Raw genomic sequence first — 20,413 nt, forward strand, 5'->3', positions numbered from 1 at the left:
TTCTTTTTTTTTCTCCTCCTTTTTATATTTATTTCTGCAGCCGGAAACGGTATTTTTATATATATATAAAATTAAAGTTTTATATAATCCTTCTACTCGTAAACAATTCAGTTTCTAAGCTATAATTAATAAATTAAAAAGTATAGAATTTTTTAAATGCTGTAGTATTAAACTACACCCGTCTAGATTTTTGATTTTAATTATATAAATTCGCGTAATTACTTTTTAAATTTGATTTTCAATATTTAAAAAAAAAAGGTATAAATCTAGATTCTAAATTTAGAATTTTATCTATTTTTTAATCCTTTAAACAAATGTTTGAGATGTTTTTACGTTATACGATATGCACTCGCTCTCCCTCCTCCCCCTCTTATAAGATGGATCAATAATTCAAAATATATTTAAATTTTTTTTTGTTTTCCTGTGTTTTTATTTTCTTCCTTTTTTAAAATGGTAGACAGTTAATAAAGTAAGTTACACCTCCGTCCCTCTTAAGAGAAGAAACAGAATGGAAAAATACTCCCCAATCAATAAGTCACAGCGTCACGTGACATTCAGTAGACCAATGAGGGGGAATACGGTTATCAAGCAAGACAGCACGTGTGGTGAGAGCAGTAAAGCAACCCAACTGTTTCTAAGAAGATAGTCAACGATTTTCACTCAGTGAATTGATCATGTACAAACCACCAATAATACAATTAATTTTCCTCCTTATCTTCACTTCAAAGCGAATATACGGTACAGGTAAGGGAATTTTAATAATCTTATTTCTTATTTATTTATTTTTTTTTAACTTCCTTTTATAGCGGATGTATTAAAGTGCTAGAAGAAGAAATAATAATAATAATAATAATAATAAAAAGTTTTTAAAATGAACATTTTTCCATCCATTGTTTTTACGAAATTAATGCGTTCTGCCGATCGACGTTAAAACTCTTCTTAGCACCAACAGGTGGAGTAACTACTTGTAAATCAATTAACCAATAAAAATGCTTTAATTTTTAAATATTTAAATTACGTAAAAATTTCAAAAAAAAAAAAAAAAATTGATCAGTTTCATCTCGTGCTTCTTTTGCTTAACAATAGGTGGCGGGATTATGTACAATTTAGGTTAGGTTAGGCGTTTAAATTATTATTATTTATTATTATTATATTTTTTAAAAATCAGTTCTAAAATTTTAATATAATTTATTTTAATTGAAACTTTTTAAAAGTTTAAACATTAATAAACAGTCAACTCAGAAAGAAGATTAAATTTAATTATTTATTTTTATTTTATTGTATTTTTTGTAACTATGGTCAGTCCAGTATGCGGCAAAATTTTTGGAAAAAATGATGGGCGTGTTAGAGATACTTTATCCTCTTTTTTTCCTATCCCGAAAATTCCTATAAATCCTGCTTCTCGAAACAAATCCAAATGTCGGTGAAACAAACTTATTTCTCAGTCTTTTAATAAGGTTTTTGGTGTCACCGACCTAGAGGAAGGAAGTAACTCCACCCAGTTCGGTAAATCACGTGATCCAGTTGATTCTCTCGAGAATAGTTTCTGTTCGTGAGCTATCTATCATGCATCGAAAGAGCTTCACTGTCCACCTATCCAATAGCTTTATTTACTCGCTTGGGAAATAAAAGAAGTAATCAATGTAAGGCTCCTAAATATATATATATATATATATCCCCATTTAAAAAAAAAAAAACAGTAAATGTCACCAAATAATAATTATTAATACTTTTCAATATTATTATTTTAATAATAAAATAAAGAGAGATAGGGGGGAAAATAGGGTGTGTTCTTCAGAAGTTTTTCTTTCTCTTAAAAAGGCACACCCATGCCTATAATAAGGAAGACGGTTAATTGCAAAGAGCGAGTCCAAAAATTATTATTATTATTATTATTACTATTTTTTTATTCTTAATTTTTAATTATCGTAATGCGTAATATCATTAGATTGCGTAATAATTGCGTAGATAGAATAAGAAGTACGTAATAGTGGAGTAGACAAAATAGGAGATGCATAATAATAATCAAGTTTCCAGTTTCTTTTTTTTTTCTTTTGTTCAACGGATCATTTCTATATACTCATTTTTTGGAAGTGAGAGTTCTCAGAACCGATTTATCCAGCTTTTGTGAATTTCCTAAACTTTTATCCATTACGAAATTTGCTTATCCCGTTACTTCTTGAAAATTCTGAATATCCTCCTCATCGGAAGATCGCTTTAAAAACCATTATCAAACCCTACGAGATAAATTTCCGAAGATATCTTCAAAATTGCCTCTCGAAACAAATTCGACTGAAAATAAATATACATTTTTCGCTTTGTCTAAATTTTTATTTTTATAACAAAAAAAAAAATAAATCGTTTAACATTATAAATTAGGTTAATGTTACCCTAGGTATACAAAATGGCGGCTCGTCTCTGACTCCGGCATACAGAAGCGAGGAAACAATGGGGACGCACGTTTTCTAAACCTAACCTATTCTAATAAATTATCATAATTATTAGCAACTAAATTATTAGAATAGGTTAGGTTTAGAAAACGCGCGTCCCCATTGTTTCCTCGCTTCTGTATGCTGGAGTCAGAGACGAGCCGCCATTTTGTATACCTAGGGTAACATTAACCATAAATTGAAATTTTATGTGATATTTTCTTTCCTAAACATAAAGTTTTCGGGAGAAAATTTTCCTCGGTTCGCTTTTCTTTTAATTTTAAACGCTTCTTTCCTTTTATTAATCCAGAATTATTAAAGTATTTTTAGAAATAATTATTTGTAAAGATACGGTCCGAGCAGGGGAAGATGTTTTAATATTTAAACGCCGCTTGCTTTAGTCTATTGTAGTTTACTTTCCTTGTCTTAGATGCAAAGTTAATTAATTGATAAATGAGAGCACATTACAGAACTAATCTGACGTTATAAGAAGTGACAGGATAATCATTCTCCGGAAATGACGTTGTCAGGTAACGTTACGTGATCCTGGCTAAAGTGCATCACGTGAAAATCTACGGATTTTGTTATAATTAAAGTCTACACTTCGTGTCCATTTTAAGAAACTATCAACAAAAATTTCAAAGTCATTACTACTTAATAAAGGCGGAAAGCTAAATTTATTATTTCTTCTTTTATTTTTAATAAGAAAGAAAAACGTATATAAAATATTCGATAGATTTTTTTAAATATATATAAGCATTTATATTGATTTTAAGAAGCCAAAAAATTGGCGGAAATTTATTCAACTGGAAAGATAGAAACCTTACAATACAAAAATTAATATTGTAAAAATTTCTTTGAAAAAATTGAATATTTCAAGATACATCATCTCTGTTTTTGTGAAGGAGGAAAAAATGAATGCATATATTCCTCTGTATAAGATCTAGTTTAAACAAGCTTTTCATAGCAGAAAATTGCTGCTGTCTTCTCGCATCAACTTGCTAGAAAGAACGAATTGTGAATTTTGATAGCGAATACATAAGTGGATGGAGTTATTATAGTTTCAAATATGGCACACAATCAATCGACAGTTCTTTATATTAATATCTACCAACCTTTTTCCGGCATAAATTTAATCTAGAATATTTTATAGTTAAATCTGATGGCAAATTAATTAGTCGTATTTATAAATGTTGTAATGTGCGGTAATTTTAAAGCAAATTTAGTAGTATAAGGGGACTGAGTTACGTATACAAACCTATATCCAATCCTGTACCACCGTGGATACAGTCACGTATACTGTGGATTAGGAATAAACTCTTAGATATTGTATGTACTACATGTGTATAAATGCCTTTGCCATATTCAAATTATTTTCCTGATTTTTCCGTTTTTTTTTTCTTTATTTGCAAAGATTTTTCTATTAGTTTTGTAATAGACAAACGACGTTCTAAACTCAACTTGCAATTGATATTCACAAGTGTACCCGAGCACACGAAACAAAACACGATTAACTGACTTTATTAATGTACCTTTCTATGTTAACACCTTTATTTCGATATTAATCTGTAGATAAATTTTTATCTGTAAGGGTGGATAGGTTTAAATGCTTCTTGGCTTGCAGAACCAAATCAGCTGGCCTTTTTTTTTAATAATACCGTTCATGTAACTTTCATGCGAAATATCAAAATACACAGGACACTTGATTATGTCGTAAGCACGCTATCAATATATACAATACATTTATGTGGATAGCACTTGTAAGAAATAACGTTCAATGTAATAGCGATGCATTATCACATCCCGTATATGAGACGATGAAGAAAAGAAAGATAATTAGCCTCAGTTCTTCAAAGAAATTCTGTCGGTAATAGAACTGATAAGAGGACACTAACTCCCAATGGTGTCAATCTGATGAGAAAGTTATCTAAAAGTTTTGTGTACCTATTTTAATGAAGTCTCCGGAGGGTATGAGAAGAATGCGTTATCTCCATATTCATCCCTCAGGGTAACGATTGACAATTCTCTAGATTATCATTCGGTAACAAGCATATAAACTTATACAAATCATTAACTCATACATTACTTATTTGAGGTCTCCTTCTGAATATACTACTACATTTCTTCTCTACACCTTCTCTTAAAAATCTTATAGCTATCCCGTTTTAATGAGCACCCCGAAAACTAGTGATTGTGTCACTCGATCTAATACATTTTTTCTTTCGTATTTTATTCTTCTGGAAAACATTAATCCTATTATTCTTGACAGCCAAGCGATTATCTACTTATAGACAATTTAATTCGCTGCAGGCTTCTTTAATTTCGATCATTTCGAAATGTAAAACGTAAGTATCTAGGACACTACGTTTCTAGACAAGTAAATTATTCTAGAATTGCAAATGAAATTGAAATCTAACTGTAACTAGTTTATTTCTAAGTGTAATTGATCGAGTACACAAAACAGTAATTGATGTTTTATGTGATCAATATTTCATCAGCTGAGACGTTTAGTTAATTTATCAATTTTAACGAAGTATCAAAGCGAAACTAAGTACTTTAGAGAGCTTCTATATAATATGTATGTATACATTTAAAAAAACTTACAGAAAGTCCAGTAATAGAAGAGGATATGGAGCATCAACTTGTTGATCCGGAAGGATGCCCACGTGATCGTGAAGAAGCAGCATCAACTGGAAGACAATGTCTCCGAAAGTGTCAGTCAGACGGTGAATGTATTAGTTCGAGGAAGCGTTGTTTATGTGATGGATTATGTGGATGGAGCTGTGTACGACCCGGTGAGTTCAGATAATTTCATAAATTTTTAAATCTAATTTTTTTTTCCTTATAGATAGTTTGTTAGAGTTGTTTCTGTATTATAAGCACCATATATTACATCTCATCACGAATGTATCGTGGTTAGAAATATGTATAATTTATGAATAACATGGGTGTGTTCGTAAATTCTTTCCTTCCGTGCTGTAATTCTTTAAATAATCCAGGTAGTAATCATTCATTCTCAAGTAGACTATACTAATCAATTATTTAAAAGAAAAATAAAGAAAACATAAAGTAGTAAGTTATCGCGCATGCAACATATCCAGTTTGGTTAGACTTTTTTTCCTCTTTTTTTTTGTTTTCTTAAGATTTACATTGCGATGAATTAACTGCTATCGAAAATGGACAGTTTAAAGTAACAGGAGATCACTTTGGTGCCAGAGTTCATTACACGTGTGACGAAGCATTTTGGATGTCTGGTTCGAAAGAACGTGTGTGTCAAGGTGATGGCTCTTGGAGCGACCGTTCTCCAGAATGCAGAAGGAAAGGTATTTAATATTTAAAATACAAAAAAGAAAAAAAAAATTTTGACCCAATATAAAACACCATTAATTTATTTTCTAAACTAAAAGTGCATTCTCTTGTTCCAAACATTAAAATTATGAGTCTGTACTTTTTCATGAAAAGTCGGAATTATATAGTAAATGGTCTATCGATTATTTTGTCGAAAATGAGTTTCTTGTGTAAGAATTCTCATGTATTTTTTTTCCTGTATAAATTCTAAATTTAAACACCAAAGAAAAATAACTACAATTTTTTTTCTCTCTTTTTTTTCGTATGGTCTCATAAGTAATGCAAATTTTATTTTCGCTTTAGCAAAATATTAATACAGTCTTTCTATAAAATATACACGCGCGTATTTTGTTTTAAAATTTTATGTACTCGATACAACATTTTTTTATACGGAATAACATACAATAAAATATATATTTGAATATTTATCACATACTTGTAGCAATGTGCGGCGCACCGCCACAGATATTGCACGCTCGACACAATGGAACTGCAGAGAAAGACGAATATGACGTAGATGCACTAGTTGATTACACATGCTTCCCTGGTTATGATGCATCCGGCTATTCAAGAGCCAAATGCCTTTTTCATAACGGTACCACTCAATGGTTTGGACTGGAACTTAGGTGTATACGTAAGTGACGTAAACAATAGCGCAAAACCGTATTCTTTATCCTTACGGGATTGACATTAATGGATGTTTTCTTCCTTTACTTTAGCACGTAGCTGCGGAATTCCGGGAGAAGTAGAAAACGGTAGACGAGAAGGAGATCTGTTCACCTTTACCAGTAGAGTAACTTATCACTGTTTAGACGGTTATGAACTGGTCGGAAGGGCAAACAGATACTGTCAATCAAACGGAGAATGGAGCGGAGTTCTTCCTTCTTGTAGACGTAAGTTTATATAACTTCCATACTTTATTTTTATGGCGTAGACTTATCGAATTGTTTTTCCTTTTCTTACAGCAATCGAATGTCCTATACCCGCAAATCCACCCAACGGTCGCGCGTTATTTACGGTTGTTTCTTATAACTCGGTGGTAAAGTACGATTGTAAGTATGGTTACAGGTTAGCCGGTCAGGTGACTCGCACCTGTGGTCCTAATAAACAGTGGGAAGGAAGCGATCCGGTCTGCGAAGGTAAAGTCTTCCTGTATTCTAAACTATATTTTTAGAAATTTAAGTAATTAAATATATAGGTGTTTTTTTTACGCAGAAATTGATTGTGGTAATCCCGGTGAACTGTATAATGGCCATCTGAAAGGAAGCAATACCAGACTAGGTGCTGTTTTATTGTTCAGATGTTTAGATGATATGGTTATGGAAGGTGATTACATATCGACTACCTGTTTACAAGATGGAACTTGGTCGCATCCTCTCCCAAAATGTTTAGGTGATTATATCATATAACGCCGTAATTGTTACGGGCCTGTAGTTATTACATCGATGCACAATTCAAATATATAATTATAATTAATTAATGAAAGAGAATCACTTATTTAACTTCTACATCTTAATAACTTTAAAGGGAAAAATGGGCGTTTATTATATAATAATTTCAGCCTTGTTTTAAAATAACACCTTTATTAAGGTCTATATTATAAATAGGGTGATCATATGTCACGGTTTTTCCTGTTTTTAACCCTCAAAAATAGCGTAAAATTTTAAACGGGACCATTTTATGGATCTTCTAATGGAATATAACAAATTTATAAGTCAATCTGTAAATAATTTTTTTTTTAAATATTTAAGTTTAGCCCTTTTTAGACCCATTCTTCACTCAAAAAACGGGCGAGAAACAATACGGTTACTCTATAGTCAACTATAATTTATAAATCATATTATTTCGTAAGTTATAGATAACATTCTTCAAGGGTATTTGCATAAAATTGACTTATGTTTTTGCTTTAGCGCCTTGCACCGTACCCGAAATCGATCACGGAAGAGTCAATGAAAGGGCTACTGGATCTAAAGTTAACCACGGAGAAAATATAACTGTTGATTGTATACCTCATTACGATCTAAGATATAATGTGACTCCTGCCATTTGTAATAATGGATCTTGGACCCACGTACCCACCTGTGTGCCAGGTAAAGACAAAACATTGCTTTAATAAGTAATCTATTCAATAGTAAATATTTTGGCTTTTATTTACCTGACTTTTTAAATAATACATTTGTTAAATATAATTCGTGTGTTTAATGTTTAAAAATCCTTTCGATCGTTTTTTAGTTTCCTAATTTATCGTACAAATAATGAGTCATATATATTCAAATATTCCAATTTAAAATTGATCAATTCGCCGTGTGATTGGTGGAATTTAAAAAAACGCCGATAACACGTGACCAATCACGCGTACGCTCTTAATACTCTCGATAAATTAATTAAAATTTTAAAAAACATTTAGACTTTTTTCCTATGTTTTTATTGAAGGATTTATCTTAAAATTTTGATTAAGTAATACGATTCTTTCTTTTAGCTTATTTTTAAAATTTCACGTCATAATAAAATAAAATTTAATTAACCGTTTATAATGTTTCTCGAGACTTTTAAATTTTAAATTAATATTTTACTTTTATACACATGTAATAATTTAATAACGATCTTTGTTTACGCTTCGAGGTAAAAAGATCTAAATAAATAAATAAATAAAACTCTCTGTTGTGTAACTTGATTGGATTAAATAATTACGTTACTTAAGAAATTATCGTTAATTTAATTTCAGCATTTATATCACTGATAATTATTAAATTTATTTATTATTTAAGGAAGGAAAAAATAATAATGTTTTTGAAAAGCTACAAAAGATAAATTTTATTTAACGAGTTTTAAAAGTAATGAATATCGATGACCGGAAATAGAAATGTCGTCTGCTACCGACGATAACGGAAAAGATGATTGGATTAAATTTAACGATACAATAAATCAATGGAAGAAAGCCGATATCTTAATTAAATTCATTTTACGTTAAAAATGATTTTTTAAAGAAAATCTCCTAAACAAAAACGGTATATAATTCGTTTTTAATCTGATTAAATCAACTTTATTGTTATTTTTAAATTACGTCACAGTTCTTTTTTTAAATTTTTGAATTTAAACAATACGACTCGAGTGTGTGTCGTTTTTTTTTCCTATTAAAGTTTATCTTCTGTTTATTAAAATACGAAAAGAATTAAAATTGCGTAATTAATAATTTTTTATCGTTGTTTTGTCTGTAAAGGTAAAATCATTTTAGCCTCGAACGCCATTTTGATGCGGGGCAGGACATATATTTTTTAAATGGTAGAGAATATATTTATATATATATTTCTTTAATTATTTGTTCGTTTGTTTGAAATTATTGATTTTTCACTCTCTCTTTTTTTTCCTCTTATTTTCTGCTTGATGGCTTAACGAGATTGTCAATTCATCCGTAAATGACGTTAAAAGGCATCAACTGTCTTAAGGACTTTAATTATTTTGCTGATATTGTTCTTAAAAGGATAGGCATTCCGTAAAGATAATTTTTTTTTTCTTAGTTTTACTCTTCTCTCTCTTTTCTATTGATATTAAAATGTGTTATCTATAATTAAAAATTTTAAAGATGAAAAATCAAGTTAATAAGTAAATGAAAGTTTTAATCTTTTTTGTTTTTGGTTTTTTTCGTTTAATACATCGAGAAAGGTTATTAACAAACTATTTGTTCTACTTTAATTTTTAAAAATAGAGAAGGATAAAAAAACACTTCAGTTAAGTGTTGCTAATTAAACATTCTTCAGTTTCCTCGATTTTCATTGTTTAATTACGTGACGTCACTGAATTAGATTTTTATAAGCATTCGTGACGTTTCGAGGTTGTAACTAATTCAACTAGCAGATGAATATGATGTCACTAACGTTTAACGTCATTAGCACGTTGTTATATGACGTTTTTATTTCGTTTACACGTAATTGGTCGATTTAAAGCATTGCTCGACCGCTATTGGTTAGTTTGAATATTTGAATTTATAATAGTACAGTCATCGAATTTCTGTGATATTTCCGTTCTATTTTAATAAATTAATTCCAAATTTTGATTGCTTATCCGAATTCCCATCTTCTTATTAATTTTATAGAATAATTTGAATTTAATTTTTACTCTGCCTCGATTTACTGATATCGAAAGTGACAATTTATAATTTAAATACAGTAATATAATTGGTCGAATTTATAAACGATTTTGAATTTAAATACGTAACCAACATTGATTGTCTTATTTTAAAATTTACAATTCGAAGCGGAAAAATCTGTGCAATATGTTTTTATTCAGTTAAAAATTTTAAAATTAGTAAGTTTTACTCTATTTTTATATTTAAAAAAGAAGAGGGGTTTAATATAGTAACAGTTAATAAATTTTCCACACGGAAACGTCTAAGAAAAAGTTTAACAACGGAATATCCTTAGGTTTGATAGAGTCAATTTATACAGAAATAGGATATATTGGCAGCATTTGCAATTCAGGTGAAGACTGACTTGAATTATAATGCAAATTTCCTTGAATTTTTAACTCTTTTGTTGTATTTATTTTAAAAGAAACGTTATTTTTATAAATATCCAGAGTTTTAAAAATATTTAGATGACTAACAGATTCGTTATGCTAATCAAATTTAAATATTTATAAGAAATTTATTAAGAAATATTTTAAAGTGGTTTTTTTTTCCTTCTTCTTTTAATATAAGTTTATCCTTCAATATAATATTAACTTTTTTTAAAAACTAAATAAAATTGTTTAGAATTAAATTTGAATATCTTTGTTTACTTTTATACTTATGGAAGTTTCTAAGAAACCATTTGAATTTTTCTCCCCTCTCTTTTATAATGAAATTTATACGTAATTTAATTTATAAACATCTGCAGCAGTGTTTTTAAATAATAGATGTAAACTTGGTGTGTATTGTTTACAGCACGCTGTAAGAAGTTACCAAAAAGACCTTTGAATGGAATGGTCATCGCGCCCAAAACTGATCACGGTATGAAGGCATTGTTTAGATGCAACGATGGTTATGAACTTGAAGGTCCAAACGTCACGGAATGCAATTTTGGAAGGTGGTCGGTACAGACACCCGCATGCAACGTCGGTAAGTACAACGATATTAGCGAGGTTGAGGCCGAAGTTTTAAACGCGAAAACGTGTACGTCAGACGTTCAGCGCCGCTTTTCTGTAAGCCTAGAAGTTTGACAATGGCGTTTGGACAGTCAGTGGAATCATGCTCGACGTTCCAAACGCTATTGTCAAACTTCTAGGCTTACAGGAAGGCGCGCTGAACGTCCGACGTACACGTTTTCGCGTTTAAAACTTCGGCTTCAACCTCGCTATTAAAGTAAAGAAACTCTTCTACAATTTAACAAGATTAATTACTAATAAATGAAATTTTCCACAGTATATTGCAAGTTTCCTGGATATTTAGAAAATGGCAGAATTCTTCTAGTCGGACATATGGGAATGTACGATTATAGGCCTTACGTCAAGAAAGTTCCGAATGATAAACAGGTGATGTACGAATGTAATCGCCACTATACTCTCGCCAGTGGGCCATCCGGGGCTACGTGCGTAGCTGGAAAATGGAGCCCAAAAGAATTACCTCAGTGCGTCAAAGGTTCTCATCCCAACGTGCGATGGATCAGATCTGTTCGTAATAGAAGAGAAAAAGCTATCAGGCGCTTTCAAAGACAAGATATTAATCGATTTAGAAGAAATAAATTCGGTAGGAAGAAACAACGGCGAACAAAGGGTAAGTTAGAAATGTTTCGTCTTAGTATTCCAAAGAAATGTTAATAATAATAATAATAATAATATAATTAAACCTTCGATATTGTTTAGACTGGTGTCCTTTGATTGACAACGTACCTTGGATGAGAATATCAATCGTAAAGATGGGTAAAGGAAACGAAGACGTACCCCACGGCACAGTAGTTCGTGCACAGTGTTATCGAGGATATTTATTAAACATTGGAAACAGAACTGCCAGGTGTGTGAGAGGAAAGTGGAAGCCTATGGAACCTCAATGTGTCACGTGTACGTAACTTCATCAGGTGTGTCACCTGTCTGAATAACAGCAAGGGTTCTACTGGGTTCTTCTTTGCTATCGTCATTGTTCAGTGTTGGTTATGATTCATTTATTTTTAAGATAATACAAAAATCGAAGAATTAATATTGTCTATTATTCGTTAAGAACAAAGCTTTTTTAAATCGACGAAAGAAAAATATCGAAAGTGTTAATACACGTAATCGCATACGCCGTAATGACGTTTTAGTCAAAATATAAGTGGAATATAATAATGCAGATATCGAAAGTTTCTGCCTTCTTGTTTACTGTTAAATTATTATGCTTACAACTGCATATATTTACTCAATTTACAATTTTTCTGAAATTATCTTATGCAGAAAAATTATCAAGTATACCGACGTTATTAAATTATAAAAATCTAAATTTTTAACGACAAACAAGAGATTTGCAAGTTGAATATTAAACAGCAACATTTCTCGTCTAAGAAATTTCATTTTAGAAGGAAAAAAATTTAATTTTCTTCAGTTTTTTTATAGCTTATAACTTTATATATATATATTTTTCCTCTCTCTTCCTACTCATAACCATTTATCTAACAAACTTTTTAATATCTAATTTTTTAGCGCCGTGCCCGGTACCTTTGGTAAAAAATGGAGTTTATCACCATTTCGGGCTAACTGTCAATAATGGAAGTTTTATACCTCATGGCGAATTAGTTTTCTTACAATGTGAAACTGGTTTCCAGCTCGTTGGCTCGGAATCGTCCAGATGCTGGTATGGCCAATGGTCTACAAAAAAGATGTCGGAATGCGTTCCAGGTAATTGATAACTCGTGTATAATTTTACTACAGTTAAAAATACATGCATAAGATTAGGAACAAATATTCTCGATGAGTTTCTCGAATATCAGGAAGCTTCCACAAAAAAAAAACAACAGCAGCATGCTTTAAAAGGGGTTTTCACGCAATACTTTTGTGGCTATCGTGGCTTGTAAACAAACCTTTATCATAATCTATCTACGTTTGCCAACTTAAACGGGCAAAAAAAAAAAAAAAAAAAAGATTATGAAAGCGATGATAGTGTCGAAAGATGTTGATGTGAACACCTTTAATATAGGTTCTAGCTATTCCCAATATAATCTTAGTTATATTTAAAATTTATACTTATCATCATCAGGTCCTTGTGTTCTGCCCATTATAGAAGACGGATACTACCTGGGGGGTTATAGAGCGGGTCTAACAATCTCCCATCAATCATCCATTGATTACAGTTGTTCTTCGGCACACGAAAAAGCATCGGCAGATACAATACGATGTATAAAAGGTCAGTTATTGCCTGAAGAACCACGATGTGATAAAATAACACCGTCGTTACCTCCCGGTAAGAAAAATTTAACACCTTCACAAAACTGTAAATTTCGTCAAACTTTTATTATATATGTATTCGATAAATTATCCATACAGCAACGTATACCAAGAAAAAGTGGAAGTTATACGGAGAATTAACAGATGCTGCGTCACTAGCAAATACTAGAAGGTCGTGCAGTCTTCCTAAACCATTAAAGCAATCGTTAATATTTAATGCAGCTATTAAACCCTCTTATCTCGAAGGAGCATCTAATAACGGTGCATTATCGAAATATCCTCACGGAACAGAAATTCTTTATAAATGTTTGGTTCCTTTAAGAGGTAAAAAAATCTCCTGGAAGATTATCTGCGAAGACGGTAATTGGATCGGAAGAGCCGAAGAGTGTGGTTTGTCCTTGTTTGATTCTATTTTATTTGAAAATTAATTATCCGGCCTAATTTATTCAATTTTCGTGTTTTGTTTGCTTTGTCGACAACTTTATTATCGAAATAATCTCAAAGGTTAATGTTACCTATGGTTCCAAGATGGCGGGTCGTCTGATTCCAGCAAGGGAACAGTGGGGACGCACGTTCTAACCTAACCTATTCTAATAATTTTGTTAGTAATAATTATGGTAATTTATCAAAATAGGTTAGGTTAAGTTAGAACGTGCGTCCCCACTGTTTCCTTTCTTCTATTTGCTGGAATCAGAGGCGAGCCGCCATCTTGGAACCATAAGTAACATTAACCATTAAAAATACACATGCATAAAATACACGGTATAATGGAAATAAAACAAGGAATTAGTATAAGTTTTTAAAGGTCTTTAGACGAAATTGTTGAAGTAGAATCGTCTCGAAGACTTTTAATTCACGATATGCAATGATAAATAATAATTTATTGCGCGAACAGATGACTAATTGTTGCATACAGGTGATAAATTTATCATCACGAAGTTCGATAAACTTAATTTTATTTTATAGTTTAATGCAATTTAACAAGAAAGTAAACTTATTAATCTCAACGCATTGCTAATCTTATTAAATTTTAAGTATTTAGCAAACTGTAATCTACTTTTGGTGCACGTCGCTTCTCAATAATTGCGTCACGTCGCGCGTACCATAAATAACTCCAAATATCAACAATTTAAATATTTTTATCGTAAATAAAAACAAACAAATAACTATTACAATAGCAAATAGTAAAATGCCCGATGTGACGCCTGCGAAAATAGATTTAATACATATTATAATTCGTATCCTACTTGTGGCGAAGTAAACGTAAATATGGATTCGAGTAAACGGTGCAGACGAGTCACTTTTATGTTTCGTTTTTAATTTCTGTAGCAAATGTTTAAAAGTTTTTAATTGAAATTATATTATTAAATTGTTTATAATTTAAAAATATATTTTTTCAGACGAGAAAATTGTAGAATATAGCAACAAAAACTGTACTTTTAAACGTACAGATCAGAACTTAGTCATGTTTATCGGCGATCGAAAGCTAGCGGGAGATTTAATAGAATTCGAAACAGGAACAGAAATAATTTTCCGATGTCGCGATATTGGAAAATATCAACTGAGAGGAAGCATTAGACTCAGATGTCGAGGAGGAAAATGGGATGGAATACCTCCCATCTGTATTGGTTTATCTCAAGAAAGCGATTATGCCTGTAAGTAATTTACAAGTTGTTTAATTTTAACAACTTCCCGTTCCATTTCCCCCCCCTTTCCAAGCGTATAATCTATACAAATATAATATTTAAAACTTTTAAAACTACTTTACACTTTGTGAAGAAAAATACTTAAACACATCGGCTACATTCTAGTTGATGAGATGTGTCAACATCATTAGTTTACTTTACCTTTGCACCAATATTGACATCGTAGTTAATACCAAGAATTATTTTAGATGGAAACTGAGTCCCGAAAGAAAGTAAAGAAAGCATTTGTGACGTATATTAAACCCGTTTATTTTAATTTTACAAATAATAGCGAGGTTGAGGCCGAAGTTTTAAACGCGAAAACGTGTACGTCGGACGTTCCTGTAAGCCTAGAAGTTTGACAGTGGCGTTTGGAACGTCGAGCATTATTCCACTGACTTTCCAAACGCCATTGTCAAACTTCTAGGCATACAGGAAAGCGGCGCTAAACGTCCGACGTACACGTTTTCGCGTTTAAAACTTCGGCTTCAACCTCGCTAATATTAACTCGACAAGAACTTGTCCACTGATCTTCGAGATGGTCTCCGATTCTCCATTTAAATTAATAACTTCTCTCTTAACTGAAATAGTATATTGTTGATTTTACCTTTAAATATGAAATTAATATTTATATATATATTTTTTAAATTATTATTAGTGGAAAAGCCTCCAACAATTCTATTTCGGCATCGATTAGGAGAGATAGCTCAGAGCAATGAAGGTAAACTTCTAGTTTATCCAGGAACTATTCTTCATCTGGAATGTTTATGGATAAGAAAATATGGAACACCTCGATGGGAAATTCGTACTTCAGCAAATAGGAAATATCCAGAAGGTTTGTGTAAATTGCTTCTATCGTAATAATCAAACTATTCGGTCAATGGCGTGGGAAATCGGGGTCGTAGACGACCCCAAAATTTCAGTTTTCGATCCGCGAATGTATTGCTTCTTTCATCGAATTCGTAAATATTCTTCTACCTTAATTTAAGAGCGGTAAACAGTATCGTTAGCTTACTACCTGGAGTCAACACAGTATAGAGAGCCCCTAATTCAAATTTGCCCGGGCCCCATGAAGCTATAAAGCTCCCCGTTTAGACTCCACGCAGGATATTAAAACAAGAAAATATTGTGTAGAGTCAAATGGCTAAACTGTTCACGTATTTCAGGAATGTCGCCGATTGCAAAACAGTGGGTTGCAATTCCCGAACCGTGTCAGGGTCTTCCAGTAGAAGGGTGATCAATTAAGATAGGTGAGAAAAGGGAAAATAAATAAAACTCGTGTTAAATATAACCTCACGATAATGGAAGAAGCAAAAGCTATTATTAACCCACTCAAGAAAAGTAGAATACAGTAAATGAATGTTGATTTTTTTCGTATTTCTATACTCGTTATTATTTTTAATAAAGTAAAGATTTAGGCTAAACATGTCGAGAATTAATTCAAATAATGCAAGCCCTATATTACTAGAAACACTATCGAAAGGTTGATCTCGAAGAGACTGGTTTAATTGTAGTCGAGTCTACGTCAAAACAATTAACTAAACCGAAATGACTCTGTTCTAGGATGGACTAACGAACCGGGGAGGGATCCGCAACTCGAATATCGTCTCTCCATTTACCACGCCCAGCGATCGGACTCCGGCATTTACACTTGCATAACGCCCATGAATCACAGACACTCCATCAATATCTTGGTAATAGGTAAGTGGCTAATGGACTCGCTACGTTGATGAAAGAGTGCAATTTCTAAACTAATCTTTCTTCAGCCATCGATTGCCCACCTGTACCTCAAATTTACGGTTTGTACACGAATACTAATAAGCGTATGATGAATACAAAACTTGTTTTCCACTGCGAGGAACCTAAAAATCTTATTGGCAGCGAAAAAGCTACATGTTTACCTTCTGGTAGATGGTCTGCACCCTTTCCTCATTGTATCGGTAAGAACAATTATCTTAATTATTTTATTATTATTATTTAATTTTAGGATATATTTATGCACTATACAAAATAAATTGTTTGTAGTAAATTAATTTTTAATAGTAAATTTAATTTAATAATTTAAAAACTATAAACAAATAAATTATTATTATTTATAGTGTCGCCATCTGTTGATTTAATCGATAAAAAAAATTTAATTACATTTATAAATTGGGGTGTTAAATAATTTTTATTTAATATTTTAGCGCATATTTTCTCGCTTTTTAAAATATTACAATAATCACATTTTTATACAGAAAATCGGCACTTTTGATTAAATCGTCGAATTATATATCAAACCGTACAGGCAATGATTGATCGGATTATGATTGATCAGACGATAAGGTAAAGTGTCAGATCGAAGATAGAAAGGCGCACTGAATTATTCGATTCTTATTGGAAATGACAGAGATCAAGATGTATCATTATCTTCTAACGTTTCTTATTATCACTATAATATATATATTTTTTTCTATCTTTCGTTTTGAAGTCAAGCAGAAATTTCTCTTAAAAAAATGAAAAATTCTTCTCAAAAAAAGAAGTATCAGTCACACACATTCCTATATTTATTATGGAGGGAGGAGATGATCAAATTTATGCATCAACACTTCCTGTTTAATTGGACATTTGAATGATGCTCTTTCTAAATTTAAATATTTGCTATATAATTACACACTTCAGAGTTTATTATTCGATTATAGTTTTATTTTTTTTTCGCTTTCTAAGTGGAATAGTAATTTTTTAACGTATTATTTTAATTATTTTTCTATAATAAGGAATACACGAAAGTTTGCGTTGCACGAAAAAAAATCGATAGAGAAATTCTACAGCATCTTTTTAAATACGAGTTCACTCATACCTGTATCCTACATATATACAGGGAGTGTACCTCTGTACAAGTTCTTCATATATCTGTAAGAGAGTGTCTGTACATTAAAATAAAATATACCAGTAGATAGGGGTATACTCCTATACCTGTATCTTATGGGAGGACCCATACAGGTTCCCCGTATATCTGTAGTCATTAAATGGAAGAGAAATGTCTGATCAACCTCGTCGCATCATGTAATGGGCGATATGCGAGTATATTTCATAAGCAATAGGACATTTTTATAAAATATATTCCTGCAGAAAAATTCCATAGAGGAGCATCATATACTATATTTTATATCTCTGTATTCCAGCTACCGAATGTCCAGATCTTTCGAAAGTGACGTCTCCTCCGATGAAAATAATCAGTGACGGATTTAAAATCGGAAAAACTTCAAGATTTTCTTGTCCAAAAGGATCAATTTTAAAAGGTTCCGATAAAATCACTTGTCTAGATACGGGACAATGGTCAGCGCCGATACCATACTGCACGAGTAAGACATTGTTTTCTTTTCTTTTTTAATCCCTCCGTTTATAAATTATTGTTTTCCTGTCTAATAATTAATCTAAAACTTTAAATTTCAGAAGAAACTTGCGAACCTCCCGAACTCCCCATTCACGGCCACGTTATCGGTAATAAAAGTTACGTGTATCGACACGGTGATATGCTACTAATTGGATGCGACGAAGGCTACATGGCCGATGGTCCTATAGTTTTAGTTTGTCAAGAAGATGGACGTTGGTCTAGTGATAAACCGCAGTGTAAGTTCTTTTTTTTTTAAAAAAAAAAAAAAGTACTGCACTGTACATAAATACGAAAATCACCGATAGATGGTGCCACTGAGAATTATTTTATAATTTAAAAATATTTTCTAATTAATTTTATTTCGGTTTTCATACTGTAGTGTAGGTGTTTTTTTTTTAAATGTAATAATACTAAATTTTTTTTTCATATTTTAGGTTTGCCCGTATGCTCATATCCCGGTAGTACGGAAGGTGCAATTTTATCACCCGTTAAATTTTACTACACAGTTAACGAAACTGTAATATTTGAATGTTTGAACGGCTATAAAATGAAAGGATCGAAGATAATTCAATGTTTAAAAGACGGTAAATGGTCGAGTAGCATCCCGACTTGCGAATCATTAGAATCTAATCAATGAAGGAAAATAATTTAAAAAAGAAATGAAATTTCGAAACTAAACAATTAATTTTTTGACAATTTTTAATTAAAACAAAAAAAAGCATTCTACAATAGTTTTAAAAATGTGTAAACGTTTAAACTCGACGTAAACATAGCAGAAAGTCAGAAAATTCGAATTTTGAAATTGATTGATTTAATAAGAAATTTGAATTCGAATTTACCAATCGGATGTTGGTATTTTATGTCGACGATTTAAATCCACCTATCGCGTCCAGTCACGTGGTAAATGCAAACGAGAAGTGGTGTTTATTCGTGAATTATTTATTATTTTTAATCAGATGTGCTGTGCCTTTTTCCTTGTTTTATGTTAATATAGAACAAAAAAAAATGCAAATATTAGAAGGGGTTAATTAAAAAAAAAGAAACTTAATTGGACGAAGTAAATAAAAATTTTGTCGGATATTTATAACATTTTCATCCCAATTTTAAGAATGGACAATCAATTGTAGAATACATAAAATGTATACTCGTAGAAAATATGCAGTAAATAGTAACTGTGTATTAGATTTCGTTTTGAAAATCAGAAAAAAAAAAGAATTAAAGTTTGTCTTTAGAAAAAAATAAATCACCTTTTTGTCGTGATTGAATAAAAAAAAAGATGGAGTCAAAGGTATTTTTTTTCTTATCTTATATACTTTTTTTCTATAAAAATAACACAAAATACATTTGAATTAAACAATTTTTCGTTCAAAAACCATCTGTTCTCGAAGAAATATATGAAATATTAATCAAGTTTGAAAAACTTTTAACTGGTATCGACAAATTCATTTATCTTAAGTTATGGTGACGTTTTATATTGTCGAGAGAGGAAGATATATTTAAAAAAATAAACTCGACAGTTTCGGGTAATTTTTAGAGAGATTTGAATTATTTATACAAGAAAAAAACGTATAAATATAGCCAAATATTATATACTACGCTGGTTATGACCTAAATACACGTAGTTTAGGAACACTTAAATTAGCGCTTATAAAATATTAACTCTTAACACAGTTTATTTAAAAAATATTTTCGATTATATTTAAAAATGCAAATATCCCGTTTAGATAAGATAATTGAAATATTTCTACATCATTACATTAATATTTTGCACGCTAAAATTATACTTCTTTACGCTTCGTTTATTGTAGGTTAAGTTTAAAATATCGATTGTGAAATACAGAAATTGGTGTCGAGTTGTATTCGGTGGTATTCGACAATCGGGGGGGGGGATATATCGCGGATGTACAACTGTATTTAATAATAATAAACTATTATAATTGCTGGTTGTTTAAGTATTTCAAAAATTCTTTCTGTAGTAAAAACAATATTTTTTTGTCATAAATACACAATAAAGCAAATTCCTTAAGTATTTTAAATAGGCCTATAACACTTTTATTCCTTTCTCAATAATATAAATACATTTAGATAATATACATATGCCTACTCTTCGTCCCTTCGAGGCGTACACAAGTTTACTTAATTTTATACACAATTTATAGAAGAAGCAAAATAGAACTAGAAAATAT

General features: G+C 31.1%; 1 protein-coding gene across 5 annotated transcripts; it reads left to right on the plus strand.

Annotated features, from left to right (window-relative positions):
• The first annotated feature begins 463 nt into the window (after positions 1-463).
• LOC136979652 (sushi, von Willebrand factor type A, EGF and pentraxin domain-containing protein 1-like) lies at positions 464-19,434 on the plus strand. 5 transcript variants are annotated; one of them, XM_067275674.1, is made up of 21 exons: positions 464-744; positions 5,036-5,224; positions 5,573-5,752; positions 6,220-6,411; positions 6,497-6,670; positions 6,743-6,916; positions 6,993-7,169; positions 7,688-7,867; positions 10,699-10,872; positions 11,176-11,526; positions 11,616-11,810; positions 12,426-12,620; positions 12,979-13,182; positions 13,266-13,556; positions 14,567-14,821; positions 15,510-15,686; positions 16,415-16,552; positions 16,618-16,791; positions 18,016-18,195; positions 18,287-18,463; positions 18,662-19,434. In XM_067275674.1, exons 1-21 carry the CDS (start codon positions 675-677, stop codon positions 18,862-18,864), a joined length of 4,050 nt encoding a protein of 1,349 aa, XP_067131775.1. In that variant the 5' UTR covers positions 464-674; the 3' UTR covers positions 18,865-19,434. The 5 variants fall into 5 exon arrangements, with proteins under 5 accessions (XP_067131775.1, XP_067131777.1, XP_067131778.1 ...); XM_067275675.1 differs by lacking the exon at positions 464-744 and adding an exon at positions 1,427-1,643; XM_067275676.1 differs by lacking the exon at positions 5,573-5,752.
• The last annotated feature ends 979 nt before the right edge of the window (positions 19,435-20,413 follow it).

Source organism: Centruroides vittatus, unplaced genomic scaffold (assembly GCF_030686945.1).
Source record: "Centruroides vittatus isolate TY-2023 unplaced genomic scaffold, ASM3068694v2 contig_630, whole genome shotgun sequence".
Taxonomy (NCBI): domain Eukaryota; kingdom Metazoa; phylum Arthropoda; class Arachnida; order Scorpiones; family Buthidae; genus Centruroides; species Centruroides vittatus.

Bases quoted from the DNA above. Each gene is read 5' to 3' on its own strand.
- LOC136979652 (XM_067275674.1), top strand. From the start codon at position 675: ATGTACAAACCACCAATAATACAATTAATTTTCCTCCTTATCTTCACT. The intron at 5,753-6,219 runs GTATTTAATATT...ACATACTTGTAG, and splicing joins TCCAGAATGCAGAAGGAAAG to CAATGTGCGGCGCACCGCCA. The intron at 6,917-6,992 runs GTAAAGTCTTCC...TTTTTTACGCAG, and splicing joins AAGCGATCCGGTCTGCGAAG to AAATTGATTGTGGTAATCCC.